The sequence below is a fragment of the Danio aesculapii genome, chromosome 17 (assembly GCF_903798145.1).
Source record: "Danio aesculapii chromosome 17, fDanAes4.1, whole genome shotgun sequence".
Taxonomy (NCBI): domain Eukaryota; kingdom Metazoa; phylum Chordata; class Actinopteri; order Cypriniformes; family Danionidae; genus Danio; species Danio aesculapii.
Window position 1 is genome coordinate 45,722,835 of NC_079451.1, and position 26,203 is coordinate 45,749,037.

The window sequence follows — 26,203 nt, forward strand, 5'->3', positions numbered from 1 at the left end:
TCCCATAATGACAATGTAAACAAAGATTTGTTGCAAGTTTATTAAAAATAAAAAATCTGAAGAATCACATGTACATAAGTATTCACAACCTTTGCTCAATACTTTGTTGACGCACCTTTGGTAGCAATAACAGCCTCAAGTCTTTTTGAATATGATGCCACAAGCTTGGCACACCTGTCTTTGGGAATTTTGCCAATTCCTCTTTGCAGTACCTCTCAAGCTCTCTCAGGTTGGATGGGAAGCGAGTGTGTACAGCCATTTTCAGATCTCTCCAGAGATGTTCAATAGTATTTAGGTCTGGGCTCTGGCTGGGCCACTCAAGGACATTCACTGAGTTGTTGTGAAGCCACTCCATTGATATATTGGCGGTATGCTTTGGGTTCTTGTCCTGCTGGAAGACGAACCGTCGCCCCAGTCTGAGGTCAAGAGCACTCTGAAGCAGGTTTTCATTCATTTGGGGTAGGGGTAGACCTTAATAAAATATAATTAATGGGAAATGTAATAAATAATTAAAATAATTTTCATTAACTTCCGGCCACAGCTATATGCGATCTATTGCTGATCAACCACGTGGATGGATGATAACAGCCTTCTGAGCCTACCAGTATACGCAGAAGGCCCATACTGCCCCATATCTATTAGCTGATAACCACTGATAACGCCCATTTAATCGAGTGATAATATTCAAATCGGCTGGTTTTGCAACAGTGATTTTTTAAATTTATGTTGTTATTTCGGTTTAGCTGCAGAAATGTGAATGATTTTTTTTTTGGTCTTATCACTGAACAATTTACTGAAGTCAACATGAAATCATCAAATTGGCTCTGTTTACTTTCCTGATGCACTTCTTTTTTTTGGTTTGTTTCACTCTCAGCGCACGTTATTTTTAAAAATATTGCTTGAATGAAAAGATTTGTACTTTTCAGCTTGCAACTTAGGCCAATGCAGGCTGTCGGATAATGTTTAACAGATATTTAAAGTGACGATTCACCCAAAAATGGAAATTTGCTGTTAATTTGGCCTTATAAGATGTGGGTGGCTTTTTCTTGCGTAGGAAAATAAAGACAATTTGGTAACACTTTACCATAAGGTTAATGATAGTTAATGTATTTACTAACATGAAGAAACACTTAATATATTTATTTATAGCGAAATCCAGCTCTGAACTGGGAGAGATTCTGGAAGTTCTCCTTTGTCAAATGCTATATATATATATATATATATATATATATATATATATATATATATATATATATATATATATATATATATATATATATATATATATATATATATATATATATATAATTCTCTGGAGCATATTTAAAATTAAACTGTAAGCACTTCGTTTGGAAGCCCAATTAGAGAAACAGAAGAAGCTCTGTGGAAATAGCAGCGTTTGGATGGCATTTTAGCTTTCTCTGCTATAACAATACAGTGCCTCTGGCCACGCCTCTTCACTGCGCATGGTGTGTGCGTAGGTTTATGATCTCACTAACCCGGATGTATTTTTTTGTAGTCCCCAAGCTTTTTTTGCTGTAGGCAGTGCTGGCCCGTAGGGTTGAGTGGCCCTAGGCGAAAAAAAATGTGTAAAAACACAAGAAGAAAGCACAAAACAAATACAATTTTAATATTAAAGTGTATACATTTTTATTAATTGTAGCATATTTACTCATATTTAAACAAATACGTTTACAAGTATTGCAAAGTATTGTGAAGTACTACTAAATAATGTATTATGCATAGCAGAACATACTGTACCTTTACTTTGAGCTTGCTTTTCTTCCTTCTTTTGTCTCCGGAATGGAGACGCCATTTAAACGCCATTTCATTTCAAATTAAAATTCGTTCAAGATCGATTAAAAATAGAAACGACACTTGTGATGTTACTTAAGACTTTTCGGGTTTATATCGAATGTGAGCAATTTGGAAAGAGATGTGGAGTATGTGTGGGAATACGTCACGTCCTTAGTTCACCTAATATCCGATCGCAGATGATGCAAAATAGAGTGTGGTGCTGCTGGGTTTATTTCTAATAGTTTCTGCTTTTATTCATACTATTGTTGTGTATTTATTATCGTTTTCAGCTATTTATCATGTATGAATTATACAGAGCTATTCTTTTATTGAAATGTGAAGGGGGGGTTTTCTCACCGTTGTTGTAAATAGTATCACATTTAATGAGGTTTGTGCATTATTCATGATTTATAAGTAATCGCTCATCCTCATGCTTACGTTCACAGTTAATATTCAAAAGGAAGTGTTTGTGGGGGCCCTCCAAGAAATGCGGGGCCCTAGGCGACCGCCTATATTGCCTGTTGGACGGGCCGGCACTGGCTGTAGGCTTTGCTAAGCTAACTCTGTAAAAGCCAATGTCTCCCTTTGCATTGAATTTTGAGAGATTACATTCAGAGATGTTGTTTATGTTCACACAGCTACATTACACATCAACTAAAGTTTAAAATATGATATCGTGGTGGACCACCTCTTTAATAATGCATTAGTAAATGATCTATGATTAATAATAGCAGCACAAATATTGTTCATTCTTAGTTTATATTAGTAAATACAATAAGCATAATTAACTAACAAAACCTTATTGTAAAGTGTTTCCGGAGATTATTAGCTGAATCTCTTATACTTTGTGATGCATAATTGCATCAATATATAAGTCAATGGTTGCTTTCACATTGAGAGTCCAAAAGAACAGATAGAGGAAGCACAAAATTAATAACTGTGGCTCCTACATTGAGGTCTGATCCTCAGCAAAATCCTGTGCAAGAAACTGAACACTATTTACACTATTGTCTTTCGGATGAGACGTTAAGCAAAGGTCCTGACTATCTGTGGTCATTTAAAATCCCATGACACTTCTCGTCAAGAGTAGGAGTGTAACCCTGGAATCCTGGCCAAATTCCCTTCATTGGCCCTTACCGATCATGACCTCCCAGTCATCCCCATCCACCGAATTGGCTCTATCACTGTCTCTAAACTCCACCTATAGTTGGTGTGTGGTGAGCAGTGATGTAGTTTTACGTTTGATGTTTGAGAAAATATAGAGTCGCTTAATCAATTCTTTCACTTTTTTTTTTAAACTTGTTACTGAACTGTATTGTAAAAATGTCAAGATTTATCTTCATTCTTGGACACTTATCTTGATATAGTACCATTTATTTAAAAAATGAAATTATGAAAATTCTTTTTTTCTCCATGACTTGTCAGACTTGTTGGAGATTTTCAATAAATAGGGCTGTTCCACCAAAGGACAACAAAACTTAACAGCTATATAGTGGTTCCAAAAAGGTTAAATATTTGAATAATTCTGAGACAAAAACTGAACATGTGCAGATCATGGTCTTCACAGGGGGCTTCAGTCACATGATCTTCAATGGGGTCCTGCTGTACAACTAATTGAGTGGAATTGGCCGATTTAAATTGAACATTTAAGGGCATCACCGGCAGTGTGGTTAGCACTGTTGCTTTACAGTAAGAAGGTCGCTGGCTGGTTTGAGCCCCGGCTGGGCCAGTTGGCATTTCTGTGTGGAGTTTGCATGTTCTCCCCGTGTTGGCGTGGGTTTCCTCCGGGCGCTCCGGATGAACTAAATAGCCCATAGTGGATGAATTTGTGTGTGAATGAGTGTATGGGTGTTTCCCAGTACTGGGTTGAGACTAGAAGGGCATCCGATGCGTAAAACATATGGAATAGTTGGCAGTTCATTCCACTGGGGTGACCCCTAATGAATAAGGGACTAAGCCGAAGGAGAATGAATGAATGAATGAATGAATGAATGAATGAATGGACACACTTCTTGAGTTTTTGGGGGGCAACTTAATTGTTTTATGCTAAATCCACTTAAATTTGTTTAAAACGGCCTGTTTTATTTATTTATTTTTAAATAATCAAGTTAACTTGACCCAATGTTTGTTGGGACAACATAAAGGAATTAGGTTAACTTTAATAGTTTTTGTAAATTTAAGTTGATTGAACATAAAACTTTGAGTTTCATAAAAAATTGAGTTGTCCCCAAAAAAAACCTTGAGAATTGTGTTGTTTCAGCTCGTTTTAAACAAGCAGTTTGAACAAACAGCAAACATCATGTTTTTAAGTGTACCGTGTACTTCTGTTATATTGATTCGTCCTTTGTTTATTAAGTGAAGGTAATATTAGTAAAGTAAATGAAATATTTCAAGTAAATATTTGAAGTATGACAAATTAAACGAAAAATCATACTGTAAAAAATGCAGGGTTCCACAAAATTCATTCATTGTCCTTCAAATTGATTAAGTTAACTTAACTTAATTGTTTTTTACAAATATAAATGATTGAACATAAAACAAGTTGTCCAAAAAAATCTCAAAAATTGTGGTGGTTCAGCTCATTTTAATAAGTAGTTTGAAAAAGCAGCAAAAAATAGTTTTTTGTCTTGTATGACAGTGAAAATGCACCCCATATATGTTTTTGACTCTCATACACTGTAAAAAAAGCGCACACGTATGCGCACTCGTCAAGCGCACGCGTATGCTCCAACGCAGCCTTCGCACTGTCGCAGACCCCTCGCTGTTACCTTTCACCTCGCACTGACGCCAATGCTGATGCTGACACTCACCTCTCAAAAAATGTAACTACACGTCGCAACAATGTGTAGTGCAAGCTCTGTGTAGTGCAAGCTCTGTGATTGAACGGTTTGGTATTGGTGACGAGTGTGGCCGGTGCTGAGAGCCACGAGCCCGATGGAGCGAGTGTTTACATGTGTCAAGTCCTGTGAAGGAGCTTCATATGGAAACTTGTGTAGTGTGTTTACCTTATGATTAAAGCAACCCAGGCTCATTCTGAAAACATAGTCCTGCAGACGTTTCTGGAGAAAGCGAATTATGTAGCTGGAGGTACGTATGGCTGCATAAAATTTTTTAAGCGAACGCTACGGGCCGGTATGACACCGTTCCTTTTAGCGCTTACCGGCTGACCGATTACCTTCGTGTGGAGGGATTTCCCTGCAACCAGTTTGTCCAGTTAGCTTGTCCTGTACGTCAGCGGACTTTAGACGCAGAGAGGAGCTAACCACGACGACGACTGGGTTCGAGTCCGGGAAAGAGCGGTTCCAGAAATCAAGTAAGACAAAAACAGAATCCATGAAATAAAGTAAACAAGTTCATAACAGGGTGAGAATGTGGTAAAATCTGAAAACGTGGTAAAAAATCAGATGAGGGCTTTTCTTTTTCTGGACGGCTTTTGTAAATTGTTGGTTGGGTTTAGGGAAGTAAGCAGGCGGGCGGGTCAATACGTAAAATTGGTTGGGTTCAGGGAAGGAGGAGGGTGGGTCGGCCAGCCGATTGGCCGGTCGCCCAGTCGGACAGACAGTCGTATGACAGCAGCCTCTGGTGGGTTTACGCCAGAACAGCATTGGGCGCGGGTGCGAACGGCACTCGAGAGAGACATTTGAGAAGTGAAAATGTCCACACAGTGGCCTCTTGCGGATTCGCAAAAAAAAAAAAACGGCAAAAATACGTACCTCCTGGGACGTATTTCGTGGTCTCCAGAAACATCTGCGGGACTGCGTTTTCTCAGAATGAGCCTGGGTTGCATTAAAGTTGATACACGTTTGCCGGTTCCCGCCGCATAAGGTAGCGCTCAGAAAAAACAAAACACCCATGAAGACACAGAGGAACATACTGCCAGCTAGAATTTCGAAGTGTTATTGCACAGTAACACAAACCGCATGCAGAAGTATAAATGCACGACTACACGCAAGGCATGTGCTGTGGGCGATCATTTGATGCAAAAGTACAGTATAAATCAGCCTTTAAGCTTATTAGTTTTTACAAGTTAAAGTGGATTCAACATAAAATAATTAAGTTGTCCACAAAAAACTCAAGAATTGTGTTGTTTCAGCTCATTTTAAATAAGTAGTTTGAACAAACACACAGCAAACGTCTTTTTGTGCAGACCATGGTTTCAGCTAAAAATCTTCAATAATGTTGTATCGTCACCTACATCTTGGATGGATTGAGGATGAGTAATTTAACAGCGAATGTTCATTTCTGAGTGAACTGTCCCTTTAAGGAAGTAAAATGGGTTGCAGATGATGTTTCATGTTGACTAAAACCCTCAAGCTGTCACAGAACTGCTCTAATAAGTGCTTTCTGGTTTGCTGATTCTCACAGGTTATGAAAGCTTGGAGGACAACTACGTCCAGGACAGTAAGATGGGATTCGTCATTAATGCCATCTACGCCATGGCTCACGGTCTTCATGATATGCATGAGCACTTGTGTCCGGGTCACGTGGGTCTGTGTGAAGAGATGGACCCCATCGATGGCAGCAAACTCCTAGACTTTCTCCTCAAGACCTCGTTTGCCGGTGTTTCTGGGGAAGACGTGTGGTTTGATGAAAATGGGGACTCGCCAGGCAGGTCAGTCTTACTTACTGGCCTACATAAGAAGCAATGTTTTATGCACATGTTTTATGTTTACATTATATTGAAGCATCTGTTTATATTTACCAAAACTACTAGCCACAGAGTTATGGGATCAGAAAAATACCATTCTCTAAACATTTTTTATATTTTAAATGAGGAAAATAAACGTGCGTTATGGATGTGACCAAAAAAGTCTGCAAGTTTACAGTATACAACATACTTTGTAGACATTCTGTGAATTAAACTGTGACTCCTCTCCATTATGGACTTGACAGATGTGAAATTTTCATGTGTGTGACTTTGGTAAATCAAATATAATCGTTTGAAAACATTGACAGAGATATTTTGGAGTATTTTTAAAGTACTGTAAAATACAAGCCTACACGAAAAAAAAAACTTAATTTTTTCATGGCAAGGTTGACATTTGCACAGAATTGCTCTATTAATAATTTATAAACCACTGTGGAGTAAGGGTCTGGTAAGTCCACTAGCATGCATGACTTTGGGAAATATCCACAATGAAACAGTATATATTTATCTAATATCTTTGAGATTTAAAGGTGCTGTATGTACGTTTTTGACTCTTCTAAAGCATACAAATACCATAATATGTTTGCAGATATTTAAGAAACATGCCTGAACATTCTTGTTTATCTGAAAAGCAATGCTGGAGTCAGATATTCTGCTTTGAAAATGTGAGTTACGTGCCGGATCGCTGTCTTTGTTTTGGTTCTTTTAACCTCTTAAGGCCCAAGGTGTTTTTTTACATGCATTTTTTTATCTCTCTTTGCTATTTCAGCTTATTGGAACCTGATTAGAATAAAAACTTAAGTATCATCTTTTGATACGATGTACTTTTAGAGAAAAATGATGTCCATACATGTGGACTTGTCGTCCGAATTTACATAAAACACTTTTTCCTGAATGTTTTTAATGCATATTTAACATAGAATTTTTTTTACTTACTTTGACTATCAGAGAGTAAAAACTATTTCTTTTTTCGCATTTTGGACAGTTAAAAATAGTGTTTGGGACATTTCGTATGCTGCAAAACAGTTGCAGGATGACACTGCATGTCTGTAACAAAATATAAAACAATCATAGTATTTTAAATAGCCACTTAAGAGCTAAAATGTGCTGTCCACGGTTGTCGACACTCAAGTCCTAGGAGGTTAACCCGCCTAATGCCAGTTTAGCCAATTATATTTCAGCACTCTGGGTTGCCTTGTTGAAAAACAGCATATTTCATTCATTAAGTCAGGAAGGCTCTCAAAGTATGTGTCCACGAGCAAAATGGGACCTCCGGTGGACAGTAGCAGACTCCGAAATGAGATGAGGTTATTAATTAGCAAATAATATAAATATTACGAACGTAAACATTAGGTGAGCGGGTTACATTGTAACCCCGTGTCCTAACAACATGCTACATGACGAGATTTGCAGTGATGAGCAATTTGGCTTTTTGCACCAGACAAAACACGACAGAAATTTTAATTTAAAAGCTGTTCAGAAGCACAGGATGCACTCACTCAGGAAATGGTAAGGTTTATAATCTAACTAATACATATTAAACCTTTTTAACATTATTAAATGTAGATCCTGAATCACTGATATGTGTTGGTTTGCATTATTTCACAGTTTTCAAATGGTTTATTTTATGTTCAAGATCTGAGGTGAACTATCTGCTGCTGCTTTCAGTAGTATGGCAATAAATGTCACATAAAATGGCATTCAAACTCACCTTATTAGCATTTAACACTGAATTAAGCACACGAGGAGTACCTGAGGTGATCATAATTCACCTGTGAGAAATAAAAGCCATTTCTAAAATATAAATTTCAGGTGTTGGTTAGGACAAAAACTCCTTTTAATATGGAGAATCGTTCTTCTATCACATGCTGTTGCTTTTATTTAGAACACGGTTTAAATCAACCTTCAGGCTCAATCATCAGGCACACTGTTGGTCCTCAATCTGGCAACCTGCGCTTGCAATACTGCACCTTTAAGAATTTACATGTCATACAAGCCAAATGTTTTTCAGTACAAATACATGTATCTTTGCACTGGTTTTGCTTGGCTATAAGAGACATCAAGTTTTTTTTCTTTTTTTTGAAGGTATGACATTATGAACCTGCAGTATGTAGAGCCTGGAGTCTTCGACTATATAAATGTGGGCTCGTGGCATGAAGGCATTTTGAGCATCGATGATTATATGATCCAGATGAACCGCAGTGAGATGGTCCGTTCTGTCTGCAGCGAGCCCTGCTCCAAAGGAGAGATCAAGGTGTGTTTATACATTCATCACCACAAAAAAAAGTTGACTTGATTTCCATTCCATCAGATGCCCCTTAATATAGATTGCAAAAGTGCATATGACTCCTTCAAGAATTGCAAGCATTTTCTGTTCATTTATGCTATACAACAAATGTATAATTTACAGTTAACTAAATTCATTATTAATGTAAAATAATTTGATTCGAAGAGCGGCATGGTGACTTAGTGGTTAGCACTGTCACATCACAGCAAGAAGGTCACTGGTTTGAGTCCTAGCTGGGTCAGTTGGCATTTCTGTGTGGCATGTTCTCCCCGTGTTGGTGTGGGTTTCCTCCGGGAGCTCCGGTTTCCCCCATAGTCCAAACACATGCGCTATAGATGAAATCGATGAACTAAATTGGCTGTAGTTTATGAGTGTGTGTGAGTGAATGAGTGTGTATGGGTGTTTCCCAGTACTGGGTTGCAGCTGGAAGGGCATCCGCTGTGTAAAACATATGCTGGATAAGTTGGCGATTCATTCCACTGTGGGTACTATGGAGATCCAAATTTACCCACATTTCTGTAATGTGTTGATATTTCTCCACAGGTGATCAGGAAAGGAGAGGTGAGCTGCTGTTGGATCTGTACACCTTGCAAGGACAATGAATATGTCCAGGATGAGTTTACCTGCAAAGCCTGTGAACTGGGATGGTGGCCAGACGAAGAGCTGCAAGGTAATTCATTCACATTAGCCATATTCTATTATTCTTTTCTATTCTATTCTATTCTATTCTATTCTAGGACATGTTACTGGATTAACATCTGTGTTGATCTTGGAACAACATTTCAATCAGCCAATCAGAATTTAGGGGTTTACCGTTTATGTTAAATTTAGGCTTACAGTTTTTGAACTTCTACACTACCTGACAAAAGTCTTGTCACCTATCCAAGTTTTAGGAACAGCAAATAATAACTTGACTTCTAGTTGATTATTTGGTATCAGAAGTGGCTTATATGAAAGGCAAAGGCCTCTAGATTACACTTATTTAACCAAAATAAAATATGATCATGCCATGATTTTTAATTATTTAATTAGGACAGTAAGCTGACTTTGCTTAGACAAAAGTCTTGTCACTTAACTAAAATAATGGACAGTATAGAATATAAAGTCATGCTGCAGTGAAGAAAGAATGAATATTGTGTTTGACTCTATCATGAGCTTGGAGGACTGCATCCATACATCTCTGCAATGACTCAAATCACTTATTAATAAAGTCATCTGGAGGCAAAGAAAGCGTTCTTGCAGGACTCCCAGAGTTCATCAAGATTCTTTGAATTCATCTTCAATGCCTTCTCCTTCATCTTACCCTAGACATGCTCAATAATGTTCATGTCTGGTGACTGGGCTGGCCAATCCTGGAGCACCTTGACCTTCTTTGCTTTCAGCAACTTTGATGTGGAGGCTGAAGTATAAGAAGGAGCGCTATCCTGCTGATGAATTTGCCCTCTCCTGTGGTTTGTAATGTAATGGGCGGCACAAATGTCTTTATACCTCAGACCTCTGCAGATCTCTCGCACGCCCCCATACTGAATGTAACGCCAAACCATGATTTTTCCTTCACCAAACTTGACTGATATCTGTGAGAATCTTGGGTCCATGTAGGTTCCATTAGGTCTTCTGCAGTTTTTGTGATGATTGGGATGCAACAGATGATTCATGGGAAAAATCTACCTTCTGCCACTTTTCCAAAGAATCGACTAGAAGTCAAGTTATTATTTATTGCTCTTACAACTGAGATCAATGACAAGACTTTTGTCAGGTAGTGTACATAATTGTAATCCAACTATTATTCTCCTCTGATTTTAGGAATAATTTACACTTATGGTTGGGTTTAGGGGTAAGGAATAGGTATGGATTACATTTTCAAACAAAAATGATGCTCCAGGATTAACATAGATGTTAATCCAGGATTGTATCGATCAGCAAAATTATAGCGTGCTATTTTATTGCAATAGTCATTTCGCTCATTATTTTTTTTCTGCAAAATGATAAACCAGTGTCACCCTTTGTGTCATAGAAGAACAACACCTTAAATTTTTTATCTTGTCAAAATAAAGGTAATTTTTTTCTAAGCAATTAGACTTTCAAAGTACAGTAGTCAACATTTGAAGTGGTTCGAAAATTTTCATCGAAGTTGAAGATAAAATGCATTCATTCATTTTCCTTCGGCTTAGTCCTTTTATTTATCAGGGGTCGCCAAAGCGGAATGAAGCACCAACTTATCCAGCAGATATTTTACACATCAGCTGTCCTTCCAGCTGCAACCCAGTAGGAAACATCCATACACACTCAATCACACTCATACACTATGGCCAATGTAGTTTATTCAATTCACCTACAGCACATGTCTTTGAACTGTGGGGGAAACCGGAGCACCCGGAGGAAACCCACGCGAACACGGGGAGAACAGGCAAACTCCACACAGAAATGCCAACTGTCCCAGTCGAGGCTCGAACCAGCAGACTTCTTGCTGTGAGGTGACAGTGCTAACCACTGAGCCACCATGCCATCCCACAACAGAGAATGTACTTCTTAAACAAAGCATTGTCTTTGTATGTTGACAACAAATTGATGACAATGTTTTATACTGCTTTTATTGAAAGTGTTGTGACTTTTTGTGTGATCTGTTGGCACAAAAGAGATCACTGGGGAAGGTGGTAACAACAGCCAGTAAATTATTGGGAGCAAAATTAAGAGTATTGAGACTTTATACAAAGAAAGAGTATTAAATAAGGCTAACAGGATTGTGGATGAGAAGGGTGTCTTTCATTGTGCACCTTTAAATTGTTACCATCAGGTCATCAATATTGTGTTCACAGATAGGTCAAAATGATCATTATCCCTCAAGCAATTACATTTTTAATTTCCTCCTCCCCTAGCGGCGGCTAATGTTCAGTAGACTGGATTTTTATTTAGAGTAGCGGTACTGTAAGATTCTACCCACAGGCCCAACAACAGAATCTAGTGACGTGGTCGAAGAAATTCTGCATGTATGGCTTTTCGGGTGCTTCTGGAAAGAGTTATTTAAATTCATTAAAATTTGTTGACCAATTTCTTTTCTAACTCTACGAATAATTTAATCTTCAATTTTGACTATTCTAATTTGACCATTTATGTTTTTAGCTGATCATATTGGTAGTTGTGATGTATTTAGATTTTGATATTTTCTTGGGTCCGATATTCTTCATTAGCGACCAAACACCGCTTAGAGTTCCACGCCCCGGGATTACGTTTCTTCTCATGGGCACTCTGAAATCTTGACATTCTGAAGCTGCAGAGTTAATGCAGGGTTAAATAATACCCAATTAGTCTGGTTGCCTCCTGTACACTTGTACTAAAAGTGCAGTTAATTAAGTCATTTCCATACAACTTGCAAATATCAGTGATTAAATAATTAAAAAGTCTTCATGCTGTCGTTCCTCCTGCTCCATACAGTCAAATGTGCCTTAAAAAATGTATAAAATCATGTCACAACACAGAGGTAGCGACGACTTCACTTAATCTACTGAATACAATTAATTCAGAAGACTCCAGAATTAATCAAAACATTAGCAATTGTTTTGCCAGGCAGGTAAAAGCGTTACTTAAAACGATTCAAAAATGAATATTTCAGCATGACAGCATGACATAAATGTCAGCATGACATAAACACAAGTACAAATACAAGGAAATAATTTTGTAAAGTCAGCATATGTGAGAAACACAGAGGCTGTGTGGGAAGTCTGGCTACAGAATATCCCCTAAAGGATTTGCCAACTCTCTTTAAATACCCATAACATCTGAAAAACAGTCATGAATATTTAGCACCCAAATATCTGTCTCTGTTTTCAGAGTTAACTAAACTACAAAGGGTTACCCATTAGTTTGGGGTGAAACAAAGTTTATCAGCAGATCTTCATTAGGAGAGAAGGCACTTCACCAGTTTACCTGAATAATTATAATCACTTTGCAAAACCAGAAGGGGAGAAAAGGTCTAAGGTCAACAGGGTGAAAGGCGAGAAGGGTGTTCTGGGCGCTTTCTCGCATACTCTTCTCCAAATTCCAGAGTTTTTATTGTTTTATTGCAGGACACATTTAGGTTTAAGTAAAATCCATCGTACAGTACCACGGTACTTTAGGTTTTAAATGATTTAGTTATGTAAATCCCAAATGTGAAATAGCCAGATGTCTCTGTGGGTGTACGCTGCAATTGAAATCTCCCTACAGGGACAAATAAAGTTAACTAACTAACCAACTAACCAACTAACTAACTAACTAACTTTTATTTGGACAAGAATAGTCTAATAGTTTTATGTTATGGCTCGTTTCCACTGACTGGTACGGTACGGGTCACCTTTATCAAGCTTGCGTTTCCACTAACAAGGGTACCCTTTTGGTGGGCGTGGTGTATGACAGAAAGTTTCAGTCCAAATCATTCTTGCTCGAGGAAATGTCTACAATAAAGCTGTACGGGTCACTTGCATATCATATGAGAAGCACTTCTTACAAAACAGATGCTTTACACACATAAATACTTGTGTAGAAATGTTTATTACTAACTTTTCAATGAACATGAGTTGATTATAACTGCAGATCAATGACAGTGCAAAACAGCCTACTGTAACGTCTGTAATTATATTAAATAAATAAATAAATAAATGAACATATATTTAAACAGTCTCTGATATGTTACCAACTACAGAAGAACACAGAAGAATTTCGTCCGTATTTAGGTTCAAAAACAACCCAAAATATAGCCTACAGTCAGTGTAAACCTCTCATCTGTGTCTGTAATCTTCAGCAGTTTATGTAGCCTCTGTTAGAGAGTAATTCTGTCATTCTGAGTTCATATTAGTCCAAAAGGTGAAGATATTAAGTTAGTTAAACAAGGCATTTTGTTCATGTTTGCTGAAAAATAATGTGCTCCTTTTTTCCGGCTCCTCCTTTGTTTCTTCACGCTTCACTCTCGCGTTTGTCAGTGTCTGACAGGATCGGGTTTAAAAGCACGTCAATAATCAAGCGCAGGTTATTATCATGAGTTCAAGAAGTTTGTTATTTCAGATATAATGTTAGACGCGTGGCGAACGCAAGGAAGAAAGCGAAACCGCTCGCGCCTCAGACTGGCTTGTAAAAAACTACGGGGCACAGGGTAAATCTGCTCTTCTTCTTGGCTTTGTGGCTGTTCATCAAGACGACGACAAGGTTTGTTTGAGCCCGGGTCGACCATGGCTCGTTATTATATGTATATATAATTCCGCTGTAATGTCTCGGCTCGTCGGCTGTGTATTTTAAACATGGCGTTTTTTTTTTGTTTTCATTCTGGCTTGTTGCGTAAGCGAATGACGCCTCTCTGTAAACCAATAGCGTTCAGCTGCAAGTCTAGCTCCGCCTTTTGGTACCCTTTCTCGTGTTTGGTACCCTTTCGAAAGGGTGCCGAAAAAGTGGTACGGTACGGTTTGGTTCGGTACGCCTTTTGACAGTGGAAACAGCCATAAAAGCGTACCAAACCGAACCATACCGTACCACTCAGTGGAAACGGGCCTTTATTTATTTTTTTTAAAACATCAAATCTGAATGATTGACATATATTGACCTACATGGAGTTGTTAGTTACAGTTTTGGTTAATTCAATTCTGCATTTCAAAGCATAAAGTATGCGTCTGAATCATGAAAAGCATCCTCAAACGGTCCATGGCAGTCCACTATCCTCCAAATCTGGCATTAAAAACTGATTTGGCTCTTTAAAAGACCTTCACTGTCCTATTTTTTCGAAAAGGTTTCCCATGACACCTGAAGGCCATTTATCATTTTTACAGATTGCTTGCGCCGTACAACTTATCGCCAGTGACAGCCCTACTTCACTGCCTACTTCTCTGGCCTATTTTCATCCGCTGTGATGGTCAATGTCAATGCAGCAGCCCTGAGAGTGTCCTAGCGATGTATTTTTCATTAGTTCGCTGTAGTATACTTCCATTCTGTGCTACCGCCGTAATGCACAGGGGCTACTGGCAAAGAACTGACCCCATTTATCTTTTAAGTATTGAATTTTTTGTGTTGAATCACAAACTGTTTAGCGTTATCATACATAAAAGTGTCCGGCCATGATGTTGGTAATGAGGAAGCGTTGATTTCCCTTCTCCTGCTGCAGTCTCTTAAGTCTCCTTTGGCTTGGTTCTTTCTTACGGCCGGTCCCTTAGTGGAAGGGCTGTTTATTTTTAGGTGAGCTGGAAACCTACTTTAGCGCACTTGGTGCATAAGCAAGCTGGTCACACTCTGATGGCCAGTCCTATAAAGACATGCAGCAATGTGAATGTCTACACTTTTGCTATTTAAGAAATATTATATTCAACAATGGATGCTTTGATCTCAACCCTTAGTTTGGCTTCTTAGAGTGAATATTGGTGGATACATTCATAATGCACCACATTGTATGAATATGCTGTAGACAGTTTGTCCACATGCAGCAGAGCAGATTTGGAAAAAGCTCTGCAGGTGTGTTTTTCAGATTGGCCCAGTTCAGAAATACACAACCCCAGATTTTGTTAGTGGTTGCCTGGGTTTTGCTAGGAGGTTAAAGGCATAGTTCACTCAAAAATGAAAATGAACACAAAAGAAGATATTCGGAAGATTGTTGGAAACCATTAACTTCCGTGGTTGGAAAAACAAATACTATGTGATTACAGGTTTCAACATTTTTGTTTTGTTTCTTGTGCAAATATCTAAAAATTCTTAAATCAAGAAGCATTTTCTAGATAAGCAAAACATATTGGGCTCTATTTTAATGATCTAGATGCAAAGTCTAAAGTGCATGGTGGCTTAAGGGCATTTCCGAATCCACTTTTGCTATTTTAAGGACAGAAAAATATGGTCTGCGCCCTGGCTCATGGTCTAACAGGGTTGTGCTTATTCTCTTAATGAGTTATGGGTGTGTTTTGAGCATAACATGCAGTAAACCAATCAGTGTCTCATCTTCTATTCCCTTTAAGAGTCAGTTGCATCGCGCCATGGTGCATTTGCTATTTACATGGCGGACTTTGTAAGTGGAAAAACTGAACACTTCACTAGCGAGAAAACAGTTAAACAGAGTATCTGCAGCACGAGGATAAAGAATGAGCCTCCTCCATTCAGCATCTTTACTTTCTCTTTACTTTACTTTTACTCTTAACTTTACTCCTTTACTTTCATGTATAAGGTAACGATGTTTTACGCACTCCACTGAAGACATCCATTAGCCCACATATTTAATGTCCTTATGGTGGTAAAAAACTGAGTTATATCCAAACACACGTCCTCTTCTTATACTCCATATGGTGATGCAGACGTCTCCAAAACCCGACAGGTGGACAAACCTAAACTTGTTTTTATTAAAACAAATATAAATATGCATATAATAAACAATACTGCTACTAATAATGATAACATTATACATAAATAAAAAAATTTGGAACATTTTAATCCTTTAATTTTTAAAGGATTAAAACAATGTGCCTTAACACGCCTCCTTCATAGACCAGCACACCCACGAGTCCACAAAGTAGGAGAAATGGATTTGCTATTCATACAACAAGGTGCAAAACATGAAAATGAGGGTTGCGCTGATCTGAAAAAAGCAACAAATTGCGCCAAACGCGTCTTGTGCGTTATTGCGCAGGGTGTATGATAGGGCCCTTTGTCTTGTTTTCAGAAATAACAAGTAAAAATTCTATTAGTTTTTCCTTAAAATAAGTCAAATAATCTGCCAATAGCTCAACAAAATAATAGTTTTCGCTGTGAAATAAGATTATTTTGCTTACCCCACTGTACTAAAAACTGGACTGAGCAGCTACTGTGGTGGTCATGGAGGAGTGGAGAACATGAGACTGATTCCCGTGACGCTTTAGAGACAGACGAGTCTTCGCAGAGGCCAGCTTCCAGCCTCCGCCACTGAGACTGCAGCTCTGCACAAGACGTTTGGCCAGCGGAGAAATTAAAATGGTCGTGCATAACTGAGCCTGGTTTCTCTCCAGGTTTTTTTCTTCACTTTCACCATTTAGTGAAGTTTTTTTTCCCTCTCCGCTGTCGCCACTGGCTTGCATGGTTCAGGATCTATAGAGCTGCGCATCATTGGATTTGCTCTTCAGTATTTGGACTCTCAGTAGTGATTATTAAACCACACTGAACTGAACTTAAACACTACAAACTGAACTACACTGTTCCTATTTACTATGACCTTTTATGTGAAGCTGCTTTGACACAATCTACATTGTATAAGCGCTATACAAATAAAGGTGAATTGAATTAAATTGAATTAAAAAGTTTACTTGTCTAGAAAAAGCTTGAATTAAGAATTTTAAGGTATTTAGACTATATGATAAAATGTTTGTAAAAATTCTTCAGGAACCAGTGCTGCATAAAACTGGATTGGATACTAAAACACTCTATTGCTAGGCTTGTGGCTTACAGGTCCAACAGCTTACATTATCAGCTTTGGGATTTGGGAACAAGAATTGACAGTCAATCTGATGCTGAGAAAATGTATTGCACTCTGCTAAAAAACACAGTGTAATAATAGTAATAGTAATAATAATAATGAGTAAAACTAGTAAGGGCTAGTAGTGTATGAGTGTGTGAATTTGAAGATGTATGGGTGTTTACCAGTACTGGGTTGCAGCTGGAAGGGCATCCGCTGTGTAAAGATATGCTCGAAATAGCGAATTGGGGGTTCATTCCGCTTTGGCGACCTCTGATAAATCAGAGACTAAGCCAAAGGAAAATGACTGACTGAATGAATGAAACTAGTAATAGTTTAATACACTGTCTTTTAATCCTTTTAATCATTTTGTCTTGTCTCTGCAGTCTGTGAGCCTCTTCCCCTGCGCCACCTGGAGTGGAGTCATCCAGAATCCATCGCGGCTGTCGTCTTTTCATGCCTCGGCATCCTAGTGACCAGCTTTGTCACCTTAGTCTTCATCCTATACCGAGACACGCCGGTCGTCAAGTCCTCGAGCCGTGAACTCTGCTACATCATCCTGGCCGGCATCTTCCTGGGTTACATTTGCCCCTTCACGCTCATCGCCCGTCCCTCCATAGCCTCATGTTACCTCCAGCGGCTCCTCGTGGGCCTTTCTGCCTCCATGTGCTACTCTGCTCTCGTCACTAAAACCAACCGCATCGCTCGAATTCTGGCAGGCAGCAAAAAGAAAATATGCACACGCAAACCACGCTTTATGAGTGCCTGGGCGCAGGTGGTGATCGCCTTCATCCTCATCAGCATGCAACTGACTTTAGAGGTGACACTGATCATTTTGGAGCCTCCAGAACCCATCAAGTCCTACCCCAGCATTCGAGAGGTTTTTCTAATATGCAATACCAGCAATATGGGAATGGTGGCGCCACTTGGCTACAACGGTTTGCTTATTCTCAGCTGTACATATTATGCGTTTAAAACTCGTAACGTCCCTGCTAACTTTAACGAGGCCAAGTACATCGCCTTCACCATGTACACCACCTGTATCATCTGGCTGGCCTTTGTGCCGATTTACTTCGGCTCCAACTATAAGATCATCACCACATCCTTTTCTGTGAGTCTCAGCGTGACCGTAGCTCTCGGCTGCATGTTTACGCCAAAAATGTATATAATCATCGCCAAGCCCGAGAGGAACGTTCGCAGCGCGTTCACCACCTCGGATGTGGTGCGGATGCATGTGGGTGATGGAAAAATTGCGTGCAGGAGCAACAGCCTGCTGAACATGTTCAAACGCAAGAAGAACGCATCTGGAAATGCCAAGTAAGTAGTTCAGTAGCGTTGGCACAGGGTGCGTCTCAATCAGCTTCCTATAGCTCAGTAGTCAGGTCACTGATCTGAGATTTGTACATTTTAAAGTGTTACTTACTTACTACCCGGGCCATTTCTATCGAAGTTGATATTTAACCACTCTATGTTGGTGTTTCGTAACGTCTCATTTTTATGAGGTGGGTCATTAGCCCAATGCTCAACCCCCAACCTGGAGGACCAGGACATACACACATACACTACAGACAATTTTAGCTTACCCAGTTCACCTATAACGCATGTCTTTGGACAGTGGGGGAAACCAGAGCACCCGGAGGAAACCCACGGCAACACGTGGGGCAGTGGTGTAGTCCTTAAAAAAAAAAAGGTGGTGTACTATTACCCAACCAATCCAAATTTTAAAAGTAGGCAAAGAAATGACAAAAGTCAATGTTTCTTTGAATCATTAGCTATATATATATATATACAAAACATCTATTGACTTCCATAACTATTGACTTCCACAGAAGAAAAAACTAAAACTATGGAAGTCAATGGGTGTTTCCCAGAACTGGGTTGTGGCTGGAAGTGCATCTGCTGCGTAAAACATATGCAGGAAAAGTTGGCGGTTCATTCCACTGTGGCGACCCCTAATAAAAAAAGGGGTTAAGCCGAAGGAAAATGAATGAATGAATGAATGAGTAGGTAACACGTTATTTTAAGTTCTCAGAAGATAACATTATCCTACATTATTATTTTTTGGTGTGTAAAGGTAAATGAAGGTTTTATGTGTTGTTAATTGCAGAGCTCCTTTATTTAAAAAAGAAGAAAAAAAACCTACAAGTTCTGAATGAAATCAAGTAAGAAAAAGTAACTCAAAAGTAACAATGCAGTTAAAAAAGTAATCTAGTTACTTTTTTGAGCAGTAACTCAATATTGTAATGCATTACTTTCCAAAGTAACTTTCCCCTACACTGCATGTCGTTTCAAACTCTTGAAATCTTTGTTTTCAGAACATTGATTGATTGATTGATTGATTGATTGATTGATTGATTGATTGACACTTTATTGTCAGACATTATTGACATAACAATAAATACTTCATACACTTCAACTTAAAAACCTTGACAAAACATTCACAACACTTCAATCACACAGATTATGACATAAAAATTTGGTTTTATCAAGCATCTTATTTAATTCCAATGTTGCCTGATGAAGAAAGGAGTGTTTTAGTATGACTTTGTTGAATCTAGGAATCCTATGCCTTAGGTTTGATTGTAATAATTTAAACTTATTTTATGAAACTTATTATGGATTATGGATATAAACATACCATGATAAAGGTATGTTTTGCATAATGAGTTTACTTTATTACCATCAAACTGGAGGTATAGAGTAATATTCAATCAATCAATCAATCAATCAATCAATCGATTTGTGTTTTAAATACAAACAAAGATTTCAAGAGTATGAAAGGACATGCAGTGTTGGGGAAAATTACTTTTGAAAGTATCATTCATTCATTCATTCATTCATTCATTCATTCATTCATTCATTTTCTTTCCGGCTTAGTCCCTTTATTAATCCAGGGTCGCCACAGCAGAATGAACTGCCAACTTATCCAGCACGTTTTACGCAGCGGATGCTCTTCCAGCCGCTACCTATCTCTGGGAAACATCCATACCCACTCACGCACACTCATACACTATGAACAATTTAGCCTTCCCAATTCACCTGTACCGCATGTCTTTGGACTGTGGGGGAAACCGAAGCACCCAGAGGAAACCCACGCGAACGCAGGGAGAACATGCAAACTCCACACAGAAATGCCAACTGACCCAGCCAACACTCGAACCAGCGGTCTTCTTGCTGTGAGGCGACAGCACTACTTACTGCGCCACAGCGTCGCCCATTTGAAAGTAATGCATTACAATATTGTGTTACTCCCCAAAAAGTAACTAGTTACATTCATTAGTTACTTTTTATGGTAAGTAATGTGTTACGTTACTTTTGAATGAGTCAGGACTCTTGCTGTCTATGCAGGATGAGAGAGCTCTCAGATTTCATCTTAAATATCTTAATTGTTACTCTAAACCTCTGGTTTGATGGTAATAAATTAAACTCATTATGCAAAACATGATAAAGGTAAGAGATTATACTTCCAGCTATAATCTCTGACCTTTATCATGTTTTGCATAATGAGTTTAATTTATTACCATCAAACCAGAGGTAAGGTATATACATATATATTTGTTTTTTTTAACTTTTTATTTATTTATTTTTTTGTTAATAAAGCGTAGTACTTATTTCATATATTGCCTGATGAAGAAAGGAGTGATTTAGTTTGACTTTGTTAAATCTAGGAACTCTGTACCTTTGGTATTCAAAAGTAACGTAACCATAAAAAGTAACTAAGTAGCATAACTATAGTTACTTTTTGGGGGAGTAACTCGATATTCATTCATTCTTTTTCCTTCAGCTTAGTCCCTTATTTATCAGAGGTCGCCACAGCGGAGTGAACCGCCAACTATTTCAACATATGTTTTATACAGCGGATGCCAACCAGCCGCAACCCAGTATGGGAAACACCCATACACTCTCACATTCTCGCACACACTCATACTGTACGGACAATTTAGTTCATCCAATTTACCTATATATGTCTTTGGACTGTGGGGGAAACTGGAGCACTCGGAGGAAACCCACGCAAACATGGGGAGAACATGCAAACTCCTCACAGAAATGCCAACTAACCCAGCCAGGAGTCAAACCAGTGAACTTCTTGCTTTGAAGAAGGTCCCTAACCCTAACCGTGCCGCCCTAACTTGATATTGTAATGCGTTACTCTCAAAAGTAACCCAACACTGCTTATTCACAACTATAGGGAGCAGATTGAGACACACTGTCAGTTTCTCAGTCCTGCTGCTTCAGAGCCCATGGGTCTAGTCCTTTATTTCCGGCTTTTCTTTAGAACTCTGGATCAGGCCATTTCCAGGAGCTTCTTCAATTAACGGCTCTCTCAGACATCTGTGATTTGCAGGTCAACTACAATTAAAGCCCGCGCACCCAGGGGCATCTGTGCAGCGGGGCTGAGAGACACTGGGGGAATATAGTACAGTAGCTTTAGATGTATGCAATGGCAAGAATTAGTATTCTGATACAACCAAGTGAACTAGTGGGTATGACTATATATGTCACATAGTAGAAATATTGGGTCCCACTTTATATTAAGTGTCCTTAACTACTATGTACTTGCATCTAAAAATAAATAATTGTACTTACTTTGTTCATAATGTATTAGAGAACACTTGTGGTGCTCTTGGGTTGGGATAGGGGTAGGGTTATGCACAGGTTTGGTGGTATGGGTAGGTTTAAGGGTGAGTTAAGGTGTAAGGGATGGTCAACAGTGTATTTACAAATGTAGTTACAAAAATTAATTACAGATGTAAGTACATACAGGTATTTAATCAAGCACAAGTACACAGTAAATACATGTATTTACACAGTAAGTACATTGTAATGAATTATTAATTTTGGTGTAAATACATATTAGTTAAGGCCACTTAATATAAAGTGGGACTGAATATTGATTATATAAACACTGCAGGATCTATATTTTTACCACTGTCGATCTGTAATGTAAAAATACTCACTGCAAAAAAATGCTTTTTATTTAGTAAAAATATCTAAATATTCTTAAATCAAGAAGCATTTTCTAGACAAGCAAAACATATAGTCTTGTTTTAAGAAAATGAAATGAAGTGAGTTTTTCCTTAAAACAAGCTAAATAATCTGCCAATAGGGTAAGCAAGATAATCTTGTGTTTCCTTTTGACATAATATTATTTTTCTTACCTCATAGACAGAATATTTAGCTTGTTTTAAGAAAAAACTTACTTCATTTTGGCATATTATTTCTTAAAACAAGACAATATGTTTTGCTTGTCTAGAAAATGCTTCTTGATTAAAGAATTTTTTGGTATTTGGAATAGAAACAAGACAAAAGATCGAAGTAAGAATAGCATTTTTTTGCATTACAGAGCAGGATAAGGTAAGACGAACATGAATTTTGTGCCTACAGTAGTAAAATATTGCGCATATATTTAAAATATTAAGTATATTTGGCTGTTTTGCAACAGCTGTAGTCATAAATATTTGTTTAATTATATTTGTTTTACTTTATATATCTCAAATGTGAAGTTTTTATGCTCACTGACGCTAGACTAATTTATTTGGGAATAAAACTAATAATTAAAATGATTAACTGAGATGATCTTACTTTTATTGTATTGTATATCGTGCCATTAGGTGGCGTAAAAAGTCCAAGAACGCTAATAGATATGCTTCTATTTAGTATTTTTATATGGTTACGTTTTATAAATTAGTATTATACTATCTTAAATATACAGTACACTCTCAGAAATAAAGGTACGTGAGCTGTCACTGGGATGGTACCTTTTCAAAAAAAAAAAAAAATTGTAACTAAAAGGTCCATATTAATACCTCAAGGGTACATATTAGTACCTAAAATGTCCAAACGTGTTCCTCTTGAAATTTGTAGGTACTAATATATACTTTTGAGTTACCAATATGAACCCTTCAAGTACAAATGTATACCTTTTGAAAAGGTCCCACCCCAGTGACAGCTCGCACACCTTTATTTCTGAGTGTGTACTTGTCTAAAGTTTGGAAACATTATGCATTTAAATGAGTTTATTGAAGTAGATTATGTTCATCAATACTGTATATACAGTATTTCTAATAATGTTAATCTTTTTTTGACATTATAGATGTTTTACTGTCACTTTAAATCTGAATAGCAGCCTAAATGTCCTCTAAAACCTTTAAATCTGAATAGCAGCCTTAATGTCGTCTAAAAACACACACTCCCCAAATAATTGAATGGTATATGATGTTTTCTGCATATTAATCACCACAACTGCTTTCAACATTAATAATCGGGGCTTGACATTAACTTTTTTGATCACCAGCCTTTGTGGCTAGTAGTTTTTCAACATTACTAGCCACTTGCCATTTTCAGTAGCCACAGTTTTGTTGTTGGGAAAATATTTTTCCATAAATTTGACATTGGCATGCTAAAATTACTTGGTTTAAATCATGTGTTATGTCCACGTGCCTCCTTAACTTTTGTTTTATTTCACATGACTTTTTAGGGCTCAACACTAAGGATTTACCATTTCTTTCTCTGGCCACACTAAACTAATTATTTCCTTGCCACAAATTTTAAAAAATATGTCAAAACAAATATTTTTTTTAAATGAATAAATTATTTATTTATTTTTTAAATAATTTATTCATTTAAAAAAAATATTCTCATTTATCTAAAACTACACACCGTGATCTGTCCAGGGTAAAGGTCCCAGATCATCAGGTAACTATAGATAAATGGAGAGTTAATCCCCTATTAAAGCAATGTTAATATAAAGGATGATAAGCCGCTGTTTGCACGTTCTCCCTGCATTCGCATGGGTTTCCTCCGGGTGCTCGGGTTTCTCCCACAGTCCAAAGACATGCGGTACAGGTGAATTGGGTGGGCTAAATTGTTCGTAGTGTATGTGAATGAGTGTGAATGGATGTTTCCCAGAAATGGGTTGCAGCTGGAAGAGTATCCGCTGCGTAAAACATATGCTGGATAAGTTGGCGGTTCATTCCGCTGTGGCGACCCCAGATTAATAAAGGGAGTAAGCCGAAATGATGTTAGACTTTTGGAAGTCCTCAGACTGTACTAAAACAAATTCAAACTTAGGTCACTTCTCACCCCTATATGACTACACATTTCCCCCCCAAAAACCCCACTGAATATCTGAATACCACTATTCAGCGTATTATTTATTTGTAGCCACCACGTATTTTTTTACACGAACCAGAAATGCTGTTCTCATGTGTTCACCTTTTCTCGGTTCCTGTGAAATAACAGCTGGTCTTTATTTTGTTCATATAGTTCTAATGGAAAGTCTGTGTCATGGTCTGAACCAGGTTCAAGACATCCTCCGAAAGGGGAGCACATGTGGCACAGACTGTCTGTACATGTGAAGAAGCAGGAAGCCGGATCCAATCAGACGGCCATCATCAAACCCCTAACTAACACCTACAATAACCCGGGCATGGAGTTTTCCGATTTAAGCACCAAGACTCTATATAATGTAGCCGAGGAGGATGAAATCGACCCCATCAGATACAACCCCTCAAACAGCCCTCATCTGATGGCTCCTGTTAGCAAGCCTATGAAAGAGGTGGGCGCAAATCTAACGTTTTACACCCCCGAGCAGCACGTGCCACAAAAAAACATGGTCCTCCCACAATATCCCATGATAGAGCACTTTCAGGATGATGTAGTCAAGTTTAATTCAAACATGGCCGATTTGGATGAAATCATAAGCCTTGCTGAACCAACAGATGGCGTGATTTTGGCACTTCAGCCTCAAGTTTTGCATCCTCATCCGATTTTACCCATGGACGTTTATCAGGACGAACCATCTTCTCCTCTGGAGGAGGTGGAAAATGAACAATTCGGGCTCCTTCACGGATATATGTATGATAATGCGCAAATTCACGATGAGGAGGAGTTGGTGCAAATCAAAATGGCTATGGAGGATTCAATGGCGCTCATGCCGCCTTCTCCATTTCGGGATTCTTTGGGCTCAGGAAGTCCCGTTCGCAATTCTCCAGTGTCTGAATCTGTTTTGTGCACACCGCCGAGCGTCACCTACGCCTCCGTCATCCTCCGGGACTATAAGCAAAGCTCCTCCACGCTTTGAAATGGATTTACCATAGCAGCTTTTGGTGATTTAATATTAGATGCTAGTTTGTTTGAAGACTTGTGTGTTGAGTCGCCTGCACTGGAAAGCTTTAATATTGTTGCTTATTGAGGTAAAGTTTGATAAAGGGAGTGTGTGTGTGTGTGTGTTGAGCAGGGTCCAAAATTAACACTGGAAAAAAAAACGATTTTTTTTTGCAATATGTTTATTTTTGCTTGTGTTCATTTAGTTTGAGTTATTTTAGTACGTAGAGTTAAAGTCAGAATTATTAGCCCTCCTGAATTATTAGCCCCCCTGTTTATTTTTCTCCTATTTCTGTTTAACGGAAAGAAGATTTTGTTCACCATATTTCTAAACATAATAGTTTTAATAACTCATTTAATAACTGATTTCTTTTATATTTGCCATGATGACAGTACATAATATTTTACAAGATTTTTTTCAAGATACTAGAACTCAGCTCAAAGTGACATTTAAAGGCTTAACTAGGTTAATTAAGCAAGTTAGCGTAATTAGGCAAGTCATTGTATAACAGTGGTTTGTTCTGTAGACTATTGAAAAAAAAAGGCTTAAGGGGGCTAATAATATTGACCATGAATGGTTTTAAAAATATTGAAAACTGCTTTTATTCTAGCCAAAATAAAACAAATAAGACTTTCTCCAGAAGAAAAATTATTATAGGAAATACTGTGAAAAATTCCTTCTCCTGACTCTAACTTGTACAAGTTTAATTTTGGCATTACATTCAGTTTTATTGTACATATATTTATTTATTTATTTATTTATTTATTTATTTATTTATTTATTTGTTTCTGTGTTAATATAGTTCGAGTTATCGTAGAACATATGCTAAACAACAAAAGTTTTAAATGTTTTATACAGCTTCATACTAGTTTTATTTTCATTATGAGCCTGGACCACAAAATATAGGTAATTTTTTTAGGATAAGACAATATTTAATGA

The 26,203-nt window shown here is 37.9% G+C and overlaps 1 protein-coding gene across 1 annotated transcript in view; it reads left to right on the forward strand.

Moving 5' to 3' along the window:
• The window catches only part of grm1b (glutamate receptor, metabotropic 1b), a 56,892-nt gene extending 30,957 nt beyond the window's left edge, over positions 1–25,935 (forward strand). Inside the window, exons 5-9 of the mRNA XM_056477768.1 lie at positions 6,163–6,409; positions 8,531–8,699; positions 9,276–9,402; positions 17,544–18,474; positions 24,424–25,935. Of these exons, the coding sequence (XP_056333743.1) occupies positions 6,163–6,409; positions 8,531–8,699; positions 9,276–9,402; positions 17,544–18,474; positions 24,424–25,240 (2,291 nt within the window). The 3' untranslated portion in view covers positions 25,241–25,935. The remainder of the gene's footprint in view (positions 1–6,162; positions 6,410–8,530; positions 8,700–9,275; positions 9,403–17,543; positions 18,475–24,423) is intronic.
• Positions 25,936–26,203: the final 268 nt, after the last annotated feature.